Source organism: Bidens hawaiensis, unplaced genomic scaffold (genome assembly GCF_021521415.1).
Source record: "Bidens hawaiensis isolate Kalapana, Puna unplaced genomic scaffold, B.hawaiensis_p1.1 tig00002631_1, whole genome shotgun sequence".
NCBI classification, from domain to species: domain Eukaryota; kingdom Viridiplantae; phylum Streptophyta; class Magnoliopsida; order Asterales; family Asteraceae; genus Bidens; species Bidens hawaiensis.
The window spans coordinates 23,578-36,567 of record NW_027491143.1 but is presented as its reverse complement, the minus strand read 5'-3'; the positions used below and the strand labels follow the sequence as shown (position 1 = coordinate 36,567).

The window sequence follows — 12,990 nt, the reverse complement described above, 5'->3', positions numbered from 1 at the left end:
ATATACATGTAACTAGCCATTGAAAGATATTGAAATCTTACATTATTGTTTGAGTCTTCGTCTCCAATTCTTCCAACATTATAGAAAGACATTTTTTTAATATGTGACAACATTTTGTTATAAAAATCATTTTTATACTCATAAATGTATAATAATATCGGTATGAATGTTTTGTTTTAAAATAAATCAAACACCAACGTTTTGTTTGCAAATTATAGTTTATAATTAATAGTGTATAAATATATCAAAAACTTATTATAAAAGTCATAAATAAAAATCATTATATAATATAACTCAATTTACGTATTACATGCTATATATATTTTTTACTTTTATTATAATTTTCAACCGTGTGTAACACGTGCTTTCATTATTAAACATGCTATTATTTTAATGGTATATTTAATTTGGATTATATTGTTTTTTTTTAATTTTCAGGTGGTGAAGCAAAATGAGTTTCTTTTGTTAGAATATTTGAAGAAGTTGATGGTGGTTTAATATGAAAGAACATGTTTAGGTCTTTTGTTGATGTTTTTTTTGTGGTTTGGTGTACACTAACTTATAGTAACTTTAAACTTTTAATATCTAGACATTGTAAATGGTTAACGTTTTGATCCTAAAGTTGAAGAAGTTTTTTGTGCTTAAATTTGTTGTTTAAATTTATTATGTTTGTTAACATGTTTTTCCACCCGTGTGTAACACGTGTATATAACCTAGGGGCTGAATTTCCTACGGCTTTTTTTTGCATTCCGAACATAAAATTCATAATCCTGAGAATATAGACAAATTTATTTCAGCAGAAATTCCAGATCCGAATGAAGATCCAGAGTTGTATTCTCTTGTAAGCGACCACATGATGTATGGTCCTTGCGGTGTGGCTAATCCAAAATGCTCGTGTATGGACGATAACTTGTGTTCTAAACAATTCCCAAAGAAATTTCAGAACGAGATGTCAATTGATTTGAATGGGTTTCCTGTTTACCGAAGAAGAGATTTGGGTAATGTTGTTGTCAAGTCTGCGGTGAATTTAGACAACAGACATGTTGTTCCATATAACAACAGATTGTTAAAAAAATATCAGGCTCATATCAATGTTGAATGGTGTAATCAAGAGGGTTCGATTAAGTATTTGTGTAAGTACATTAATAAAGGCCCTGATCGTGCTACTATATCACTTGCACAAGACAAGACTAACAATCAAGGAGAAGTGGTCGACGAAGTTAAGGCGTTTTATGATTGCAGATATCTCTCTGCATGTGAGGCTGCATGGAGAATTTTTGCTTTTGATGTCCATTATAGAGTACCTTCTGTGACTCGGCTTCCGTTTCATTTACCTGGACAACAAACAGTTGTATTCGCAGATGATGACGACGTGGAAGACGTTTTAAACAAATCGAGTGTTGGTTCTTCAAAATTCATTGCTTGGATGGAGTGTAATCAGCAATATGGTCTTGCTCGAACGCTAACCTACGCTGAGTTTCCAACAAAATTTGTTTGGAAACCCGATGAAAGGGTTTGGGAACTACGTAAACGAGGTTTCTCAATTGGTCGTGTTCATCATGTCCCTCCGGCTTTCAATGAAGCATAATATCTAAGAATTTTGTTGAACAAGGTTAAAGGCCCTATGTGTTTTGAAGATATTCGTACAATTGATGGTGAAATGTGTGCTACTTATAGGGACGCGTGTTATAAAAGAGGGCTTCTAGACGATGACAACGAGTATATATGTAACATCCTAATTTTGGTTACAATAATAAAATAAATTTCGTTATTTTATAGTGGGTCGTTATCGGTTTAGATAAATAAAATACGAGTTGGGCTAGTGTTGGGTAAATGAATATGGGTTATGGACTTGGGTTAGGAAAGAAAGAAGGAAAGACCATGGGCTTAACCCCATGATCCATAAATATATAAACCCTTAATCACCATTTAATTCCTCATTCATACATATTCCATACACCACCCAAAACACACACTTAAGCTTCTCTCTAGTTCTCTCCTTGTCTAGCCGAACCAAGAAAGAGGAATCTATCTCGACCCGAGGTAATAATAGTATGATGTTGTATGAGCTTAAACCCGTTAGATATAATCGCGAAACGACGAGCTGACACCGTTAAACCGTTTAAGTCACGAGATTCGGGTATAAATCGAACCTATGATGAGCTTAGGGGTCACCCTAGCTCAGATCTGGATCGAACGGGACGAAAAACGGTGAAAAACTAGTTAAAACTCGTTTTTCCAACGAGTTCGCTGTTTTCCGGCGGCTTTCCAGCCATGGCGGCGCCGGAAAAGTTAATACGAGGTTAGGGGTGTCAGGGAATGTTCTGACATTCCCTGACCTAACCCTAGTTCACTAAGGGGTAACTAACGAATCAGAAGTAATTCGCTAGCTGATTCGTCTAAGGGAATATAACGAACTAGCTTCAGTTCGTTAAGGAGAAAAGATAGCGAACTACCCTTGATTCGCTATAGTTAAAAGATAACGAATTGGAAGGTCCAATTCGTTGCATAGACTGGTTCGCTATGGACTGATTCGTTAAGGGTCCAGTTCGTTAGAGGGTTCAATTCGTTACAAAGAAGCAGTTCGTCATGACAAGTCAATTCGTTAAGGATAAGTAACGAATTGGAAGTTTAACAGAATGACAGAACAGTCCCTTGACTTCTAAAAGAATGAATTAATTACAAATAAGCTCTTGAACTTTTGAGTTAGCGAATTAAATAATAAATTAAAATCCTAATGGAAAACGTGTTACGACAGTTAATGGCGGCGCAAGAAAAGTTAATACGAGGTTAGAGGTGTCAGGGAATGTTCTGACATTCTCTGACCTAACCCTAGTTCGCTAGGTGGGATTAACGAATCAAAGGTGATTCGTTAAGACGATTCGCTGAGGAAAGCATAACGAACTAGTTGTAGTTCGTATCTAATTTGTTAAGGGAAAGGTAACGAATTACCCTTGATTCGCTATAACCAGTTCGTTAGAGAAGATAACAAATTAGATGGACCAATTCGTTACTTGGGCTGGTCGCTTGGGACTGATTCGTTAAGGTTCAATTCGCTATATGGACCAGTTCGTGAAAGGGTTCAATTCGTCATAAGGACCAGTTCGCCATAATGCTTGATTCGTTACAAAGCCATATTTGTTATAATAGTTAATTCGCTATGAAGTCCCATTCGTTAAGGACTGAATAACGAATTAGAACTTTGAAAGAATGACAGAATAGTCCCTGGACTTAGAAAAAGAATGAATTAATTACAATTAAGCCCTTGAACTTTTGAGTTAGCGAATTAAATAATAATTTAAAATCCTAATGGAAAATGTGTTACGACAGTTAATGGAAATAAAATTTTTCCAAGCTGACCTGGCAGCTCGACCCCAGCCAGGGGCTCTTCCCCTTGGACCCTTCTAGGGGCTGCCGCCCCTAGACCCCGCTGCCAGGGGCGGTGCCCCCAGACCCCCGTTCGTTGGGGGTTATGAATAAACTAGAAACGCGATATAGATAGTGATAGTTAATTGATATGTGTAATTGTTATACAGTTTGTCGCGCACAACTCAAGAAAGGAATAACCATTAACGGTGAACGTAACCGACTTCAGGTGAGTTTCTAGCCCCATTCCTTGTTACGTTTTCGGGGCTGTGTGCATACTCGATGTGATTAGTTAATACACTTATCTCAAGTGATAAGTGTATGCCATATATGTATTATGTGAAATGTATGAATGGTTTCTTTCCGGTACATGAACGATCTTCGGAATTGCATGTACTGCCAGGAAATGGTTGATGTTATATGTATGTTGTAATATGAAGAATGAATGATGTGTGTATGTGCCAAACTTACGATTATGTATATAGAAAGTATGTTAAGGAGGTATGGAAGAAAGGGTACCAGACCCTAATAATATCCGAGGATGGAGGGTACCGGACCCTAATGATATCCGAGGTATGTAGGGCGAATGCTCTTTATAACGTAAGGTTAGTTATGATTGCGTATGATGATTGATGGACATGTTAAGTATGTAATGCGTACCCTCGGGCACGTATATGTGTATGTAAAGTAAGTGATGTGATTAACTAGAACTCACTCAGCGTAGCTGACTTTTAGTATGCACGCAGGTAAATAGGTTAAGGCAGCTCGCGTGATTGAAGACATATGGCACGGAATCGAAGATACTGGCATCTCGAAGAAATGTTGTGATGTTTTAAAGACTGTGTTTTGTTTTAAATGACTATGAATGTTTTATAAGACAAGATTTGAAGGTTATGTATTATATTATGGTTGAAGTTTTATATTCCGCGTAAAGTTTTAATTAACTATGAATTGTAGAACTGTATTTATGAGTAAATCCAACACCAAGTAGGGCTACCGGTAACGGGACCTTGCAATATAGAAGCTATTGAAGAAACAAGTCATACTGCAAGTGATTATTATTTACGTAGTTTATTTGCTACAATGTTAATCACATACAGTTTATCTAGACCGGATGATGTATGGGAAAAGTGTTGGCATTATTTAATTGATGGAATTATTTACAAACAACAAAATGACCAGAAAAATCTAGGTACAAATCATTTTTAATTTGTTATTTTTGAACTTCTTTCACACATTCATAAAAATGTTAAGTTAAATAGTCAATTTAAATATTTTATCTATCGTTACAGATTTGGTACTTTCAGAGACACAACTAAAGAACCTCGCGTTACTTGAAATTGAGAACTTTCTTCTCAGAAATAATTGTACTCTCCGTTGTTTTCCTACAATGCCTTTCCCTGATGATGATAGTATTTTGGCATCAACAAATCGTTTTATGAATGAGGAGCTAGCGTATGACACAGAAGTCATGACTGGTGAGTTTGAACGTCTTTTTATTTCATTAACAGATGAGCAGCGAGATGTATATAATCAAATAATGGAAGCAGTTGATCAAAAGAGGGGTGGTATTTTTTTGTGTACGGTTATGGAGGGACGGTAAAAAAATTTATATGGAAGACATTATCGGCTTCCATAAGATCAAAACGTAAAATTATTTTAAACGTTGTCTCTAGCGGTATAGCATCTTTGTTACTTGAGGGAGGTAGAACCGCTCACTCTAGATTTTTAATTCCTATAAATCTAACTGAGGATTCTACATGTTCAATAAAACGAAATCCAGATATTTGCAAGTTAATCAACAAAACTGATCTCATTATCTGGGACGAGGCTCCTATGATACATAAACATGCTTTTGAAGCCTTGGATAGGACTTTAAAAGATGTTATAAAAGATGGTAACCGTAGCAACTGTCAACATCCATTTGGTGGTAAAGTGATTGTTTTTGGTGGTGATTTCAGACATATCCTACCCGTGGTACAACATGGGTCACGTAGTGACATTGTTAATGCTTCACTTAGTTCATCCCACATTTGGACCAAATGCAAGGTTCTTAAGTTAACCAAAAATATGAGGTTAACTGTCGGATGTCAATCATCAAATTTGGAAGACACCATTAGATTTGTTGAATGGTTGTTGGAGCTCGGTGAAGGAAAACTTGGTGGTGACAATGACGGTAACGCCATTATAGAGATACCGGATGATCTTTTGATTCGTGATTCTTCCGATCCTCTTTCTGATTTGATTGATTTTGTTATTGGAAAAATGTAATGATATTATATATTTCCAAGAAAGGGCCATACTTGCACCTTTAAATAAGGTTGTCGAAGAAATTAATGACGTATTTTTGTGTATGTTTCCTGGAGAAGAAATTGAATATCTTATTTCTGATAGTTTAGACAAATCTGAAAGTGTAGGTCCTGGTTTCGATGCAACATTACACTCACCGGATTTTCTAAATGGTTTAAAGATTTCTGGTATGCCTAATCATAGATTGGTTATAAAAGTTGGTGTGCCAATAATGTAACTAAGGAATATTGATCAGAAGAACGGCTTATGCAATGGGACCAGATTACAAATTATTAGTTTGGGGATGCGTTTTATCGAAGTCAAGGTAATTTCAGGTACCAATATTGGGTTTCGCACTTATATAACTCGTTGTGGTCTAACTATTGTAGATAAGAAACTGCCATTCAAATTAAAACGATGACAGTTTCCTGTTTTGGTTTGTTTTGCAATGACCATTAACAAAAGTCAATGCCAATCACTCGCAAGAGTTGGCATATACCTACGAGCACCGGTGTTTACGCATGGTCAACTATATGTTGCTTTATCACGAGTGAAGAGTAGAGACGGTGTTAAAATGCTTATATTAGACAAGGAAGGAAAAGTGACAAACAAAACTACAGTATTGTTTATAAGAAACTCTTTAGTAATATATGAAATTGTTATTTTTAATCTATAAAATGATTGTAAAATGCAGTTTATTTTGCTTTTGAAGTTATCTTTAGTAAAGTTTTTATTTTGTTACCCACGTTATTAACCATTGTGTATTATCTTTATCGTCTCGATATGTATGTATGAACCTATGTTTTCCCGTTTTATATTACCGGTTCATTTTAAAAAATTTATATTTTTTCACCCGTGTCGCTCACGGGTCAATAACCTAATTATATATGATTATTAAAGCAAAAAGAAAAAAAGGAAAAAAAAATGGTTCCATGCGTGGAGAAATTTAGTAGGCAGGCAATCACGGAGTGGATTGCTCGGTGCTTTAAATTGGAAGAGAAATAAAATACACTGTCAACATTAATAACATTTGACTTTTGTCATAACTGTACAAAAGTTTCTATATTTATAATTGTGTGTGTCACGTTGAATTTTCATATGTGAACTTTAGATATATTGTGGTAAAAGTAATAATGGTTTCTGAAACCGTGTGAATAATTCACTTCCATAAATCATAATGGTTGATATATTTTATGGGTCGATGAAGAACAGAGGTAAATGGTGAAATTAGAATGGGATACATGGTGCTCACTCTCGTTGTGAGATCATGCAATCCGGTAGGGGTGTTCATGGTTCGGTTTCAAACCGCGAAACCGTCCAAACCGTTCATTGGTTTGGTTTCGTGGTTGGTTTTTTCCGTTACTTTCGGCCGGTCGGTTTCAAAAGTTTTAAACCGTAGCGAACGGTTTGGTTCACGGTTTATACCAAAAACCGGCTGTATGAAACCGGACCGGACCTTGAGGTTTAATTACCATTTAAATTTTTAAATATATCATTTATATGTATATATAACTATTTAAATTCGCTTACTATAAATTTTAAGTGAACACTATGCTAATTTATGAAATTTTAAGTGAAACATTTTTATTTTGCAAACCGTTTAAAATGAATTGGCCCTTAATTATTTTGTTATTCCCGTTCAAACTTACAAGACTTCATTTTTAGTTATGTCGAAATGGATTTTAAAACATAAGAACTACTAATTAATGTTTGATCGGTTAAAAAATCACATCGTGTGATAAATTTTCAATGTTTATTGGAAATCAATAAGTCGGCTTTCAATTAAAAAAAAACAAATTATAATTTTCAAACCGTGAAAAAACCAGAACCAAACCGTTTATAACGGTTCGGTTTGGTTCGGTTTTATATTTCAACGGTTTGGTTTTGGTTTTCGCAAATCAAAAACCGTTGACAACGGTTTGGTTACGGTTTGACCCAAAAACCGTCAAAACCGGACCGTGAACACCCCTACAATCCGGTGAAAATATTTACCTTTTAGTTTATGTTTTTTATATGTGATATCGAATTTTAATAATCACAACAAAAGGCTATTTACAGATAATAATCTTAGCTGAGTTTATCGTTATTGGTAGTCCCAGATTTTTTAGAAAATGGGTCTCATTGGTATCTCGTTAAAAAAACTTAACGGCGTTAATTTTTTTTTAAAATTCAAACTAATTTTTAGGACTTCTAATCGGAAGGAGAATACGAGTCGACTGATATAAAACTTAGCTCGAAACGATGCTCATAATGGCTTGATTAGTGCTTCAAATTGGGTGTTTGAACTTTCAATTAACAAAAATTAAGTTGTTTGTAACATTGTTTCGAGCTAAAATTTACATAAATCGACTCGTATCATCCTTCTTATCAAAATCCACAAATGAACAGTTTGAAATTCATAAAAACTTTAACACCGTTAATTTTTTTTAATGGAGGACCACTGATAGCCAATTATTTTAAATTTGTAACTTTTAGTGGTGATAAACTCAGTTGAGATTATTATCGGCAAATATCATTAAGTTGAAATTATTAAAATCCAATATCGCTTTTAATAAAATCTTGCATTTCGAAAAATTCAAAACTGTATTTTCTTAATTTATCAAAACTGTATTAAAATGAAATGAAAATACCTAACTTGATGCAATATGAAGAATGAAATGTATGAATCGTTTAGAAAGTCAAAACGGATCTTTTACTAAACAAGCAAACCTACCAAGTACCCACATTAAGTACAAGAATCCTCGTCTCATTAGTTGACATAATTTGCTAATCTAGCTAGCAACTTTTTATTTTGTTCAAAATCTATTATTATATTATTTTAGTATCAATAGTAAGTACTAAGTAGTAACTCCTCATTTTTTCAATGGACACTTATTCTTAAGTTATTAGGATATCTAGGGCGTTATCGGGCCACTACCATCTCCATCTCGGTTTCAGCTTTCGGCTTGTAGCTTAAGTTTCATGAAACCGAATGAAAGAAGGCTTGTTGTGACGCTCGGGTATTATTGTGCATGTCGAAAACCACCCCTAATACAATCGGTTTGTTGTGAAACCGAAGGTGAATGCTAATGTATCACACTTTTTCTCAATGTCAATGTGTTACACCCTTATATATATTTTTATACTTCTTCCAATAAAATTGTATTCTTAAGACTTGTGCATTTATTATATTCTTATGTTAATAATGCTAATATTTGCCCTCTCATTTAAATAAGAGTGGCTTACAAAGCTTTCTAAGATCTAGTAAATAAGTTATTTAAAATAATAACAAGGGTACTAAATAGAAAAAAAGTCATCCGGCCAAACGAAGTGGTGAAGGGGGAGCGACCCCTCATTCATCGGTTCAAAATATGTTGGCCTCACCTTCTTCCAACTTCAAGTATTTTGTACGCAACGGTGGGAGACAATTGAGCCCTCTAAACGTCCCCAAACGTCCAGGGGGCGGTGTACCTAGGGGTTTTGCGTCATTTTCCCATCCAAAAAGCCCCATTACGAATGGTCTTATCAAGAGTTAGACACTTAGTTTGTGACAAACAAAAATAATAAGTAAAAAAGTGTACAATAATATAGAGTCTTTAGCCTAGTGGTATTAGTTGGTTTATAAGACTCTCTTTAAAAAAGTTTAACAATAAAAGTGAGACACAACTCACAAGAGTGAACAATTGCATGATTAGAAACATGCCTAGTAAAAAGATGTAAACTCTTGTTTCTTACTCTCAAATTGTTTCACCAAAGAAAACATATACTTTTTACATCGAGAGTAGCCAAAGTGAGTTTATCATTAACATTGTTTGAATGTGTTTTATGTGTGACAATAGATAAAACAAAAAACTATTAAAATGTGTGAGAAATACAAGTTTAGTTCTTTTATGATTCCTAAAGACTTTGTCATGTCAAACCTTGAAAAGATACTATGTCTATGTATACGTTTTAAGTAATCCAACGAAGTAGAGGCGAGCAAATAATCGAACTAAACGAATCCAGACCAGTTAAATCGAGTTAACCGAACCACACTATTAATCGATGGTTTGTCAGACCATTCCCGATTAACCTACAAATATGATTGGTATTTGACATAACCAATAACCAAACCTATATGACAATGAAACACTATTATCCACTTCAACTTTAACAGCTTTTGACACACACTTTATATAATGTGTTTGCATCTTTATTGGCATCTATACATGAAACAAGAACAACACACTGGTGACTCCGACAAGGATTGATATTGGCACCGAAAATATCGATATTGAATCTGAACAAAAGTGGGTACCGAGTACGGTACCGAATATAATGGCACGGGACCACGCTCATACGGTACTCGTTTTGGAACCGCTTTTGTTTTACTATCTCTTTTTTTAATCTCCGTATATTGAGCTTGGTGAAAGAAAAGAGTCGTGGGTTGTGTTTTCCAACAAAATATCGTGTTCTTGATCCAATTATTCCAATAGTATTCAAGAAACCATACATTCCTAGAAAATCGTATAGAAGAGTGATCGATTAAAATTCTTAAATTCCTTAAAAATTAAACTGGTACTAAAAAAAATAGAAGAGATATACACAGATTAATTCAAAAAAAGAGAAAAAAAATCACATATAAATTCAGAACCAATATTACTTTTTACCCAAAAAGCAAAGTACCGAATAGACTAATCGCTACAGGTATGGGTACCGGTATTGATATGGATACGGATACTGATAAAGCACCGATATTCTGAAAAAAAACCACAACCATAACCCGTACCAATGCAAGACTAAAATCGTCTCCCTGCAAAATGGTGGCAAATATTAACAATGTATTCGTGTTTAACAAAAGCAAACTTATCATAAAACATAAAAGTATGAGAAATAGATTACAATGTTCTATTTAATCAACTCTATGATTATCACAACTTTTAAGTTCAAGTTTTCCAAAGAGGAGGAATACACAAATTTAGACTTCTAATGGTAACCGATTTTAACCTAATCACATACCATCAACTAAACGAGTAAACAAAATAAAATTAACCGAACCCAATCTGTATTAGAGATCCTATAACCGAAAATTTTGGTTTCGGTTTGGTTGGGGGCTCAAAAACGAACAGGGTACACTTGTAGTCCAAATATAAGTTTTAATATTTATTTACAAGATTGTAACATACCGTAATAACGTTTATATCATATGTCAAATTCCAATTTTTCATGTTTTTGAAGTTACATGCTTGTGACACGCAAATATTTGAAAATAATATTTATTTGGTAATGTGTCTAAACACGTGAGTTTTCGGTCACTTCTGCAAATAATTTGAGATTGTCTCAAACGGGAAACAAGCTGTGTTACTACCTTTTTATGAATTGCAAACCTTAATCTTTTAAAAACTATATTGGCTGATCTTGGAGTCGTAACATTATTGTGTATTAGCAATGATTGTACTTCTATGTGTGATCACGACAATCACTAGTTACTCTTCATATATTTTGGGATTGTGGCTGGTTAACTTATTGCATTCCTTGTGTGCTACTTGTCAAGAATTGTAGTCACCCCTAACGAATTCATGACATGACGAAATCAGTGATGCGTTATCATAATCGAAACAATATAGTTGGTCTCCTCATGGATAAAACGAAGTTGCATGGGTTGATGGAATTATAAAAGAAATATTATTAGGGGTGTTACTATAGAGGCGAGACCCTCACTTGTTATACATGCCGTATTATATTTACACAAGATACACTTAGAATTCTATTAAAGTCATATAGGATGTATAAATTTTGTAGACCACCCTTAAATAATTAATACAACAATTCGTATAAAGTTATTTCACTTAACATACATGTTGTATAAAGTTATCGTACTCGGCTTGTTTAACTTACACAGAGCTCCAACTCAAGCACGACTCGTTTCGATATCTATTTCTAAAACTCGAGTCACCTCGTGAGTAGTTTTTGAAGCTTGAGCTAGGCTCGTTTACTATTTCCTAATTACTTTTTATATATGCTTTTTTTTTAATTTGTAATTTTATGTATGACATGATGTATATTATTTAGTTATTTTTATAATATTATATAGTTTAATTTATAGTTATTAAATAATATTATAAAAATTATATTATTAACAGACTGGTTAAGGCTTTTGAGCTGGTTTGAGCTCAATAAGTTAAACTTGGCCTCAGACTTGTTTATTAAAAGAAGTTAGTTTAAGCTCGAGCTTTTTCACAAGCTGATTTCAAGCAGCTCGACTAATTTGCGCTAATAATTTTGATGGACAAGACTATATGGTAATAAAAAGTGACAGTCACGCGCTGTCCTGACACGGTAGTGATGGATGAAACAAGTTGCGGGAATATTGGGGTCCATGGTGTACAAACTTCTGAACATGTTACGGCGCGTGAATATCACCTTCCGAGCTAAATGACACCAACACTACGGAGCAGGTATTTTTTACTGGGCCCAGCTAACCTTTCCCGTAGGAGATATTATTATTATTAAAAGAGGACAGGCCCATGGGCCCACTTCATGTGGGCCACAAATCACACCTACACTGGATTGACTCCTTGTCATATTCTTCTTTATTTCTAATTTAGGCCCCTTTTAAGTTTATAAAATTTATCTACACCTTATAAAAAAATTAGTCAATGTATATATGGGTTTTTTTATATATAATATATGCATGTTGAAGATGGTAGGTCACTAGGTTGTATATTGTTGACTTCTTATTAGTTGATATGGTTTTATAAATATTTTTGAAGCTGTAAACTATGTATTCATTTCTAAAATATTGTTAAATTTAAAGCGTTTTGCTAGTTAGTCAAAGAAAGTCTCAAAAGTGAAAGGTGAAAGATTCTACTTTAACATGTCACTTATCGTCTATTAACTTTTTCTTTATCCTTATTTATCTAAATTTTAACTAGTTTATTTATCTTTTTAACGATAATAATAATAATAATAATAATAATAATAATAATAATAATAATAATAATGATGATGATGATGATGATGATGATGATGATGATGATGATAAAACAACTATCAAATACTTCTATATGATTTGTAGCAATGAATAACAAGAAGTATATAATAGTTAGAATCTCATAATTACAATAGTAACATCAATTATAACTTAAATTTGGTAAGAGTAACTATTGACAGGCATGTAAAATGGTTATGTACTTTTCTTTTGTTGTTCATGTGAATTATTTTTTTTTTTTACTTTTTTGGCTGATGCAGCTGTTACTCCTAACATTATGTAGACATAAAAATTATTCAACCAAGGGAAAGAAGAGACGCTATTATGTTATTATAAGATGCAAATTATGATTTTCATAGCTTGATGATTAAAGTAAAAGGTAAATG

The 12,990-nt window shown here is 33.7% G+C and overlaps 1 protein-coding gene across 1 annotated transcript; it reads left to right on the top strand.

The window, feature by feature from the left end:
- Positions 1-856: 856 nt before the first annotated feature.
- LOC143620633 (uncharacterized) lies at positions 857-5,637 on the top strand. The gene is made up of 5 exons (XM_077092280.1): positions 857-1,513; positions 1,613-1,719; positions 4,467-4,558; positions 4,659-4,844; positions 5,150-5,637. Exons 1-5 carry the CDS (start codon positions 857-859, stop codon positions 5,635-5,637), a joined length of 1,530 nt encoding a protein of 509 aa, XP_076948395.1.
- Positions 5,638-12,990: the final 7,353 nt, after the last annotated feature.

Excerpts from the sequence above, each read along its gene's own strand:
- LOC143620633 (XM_077092280.1), top strand. The coding sequence starts at position 857 with ATGTATGGTCCTTGCGGTGTGGCTAATCCAAAATGCTCGTGTATGGAC. Across the intron at positions 1,514-1,612 it reads TTTGGAAACCCGATGAAAGG|GTTAAAGGCCCTATGTGTTT; the intron begins GTTTGGGAACTA and ends TTGTTGAACAAG. Across the intron at positions 4,845-5,149 it reads TGACACAGAAGTCATGACTG|ATATTTGCAAGTTAATCAAC; the intron begins GTGAGTTTGAAC and ends AACGAAATCCAG.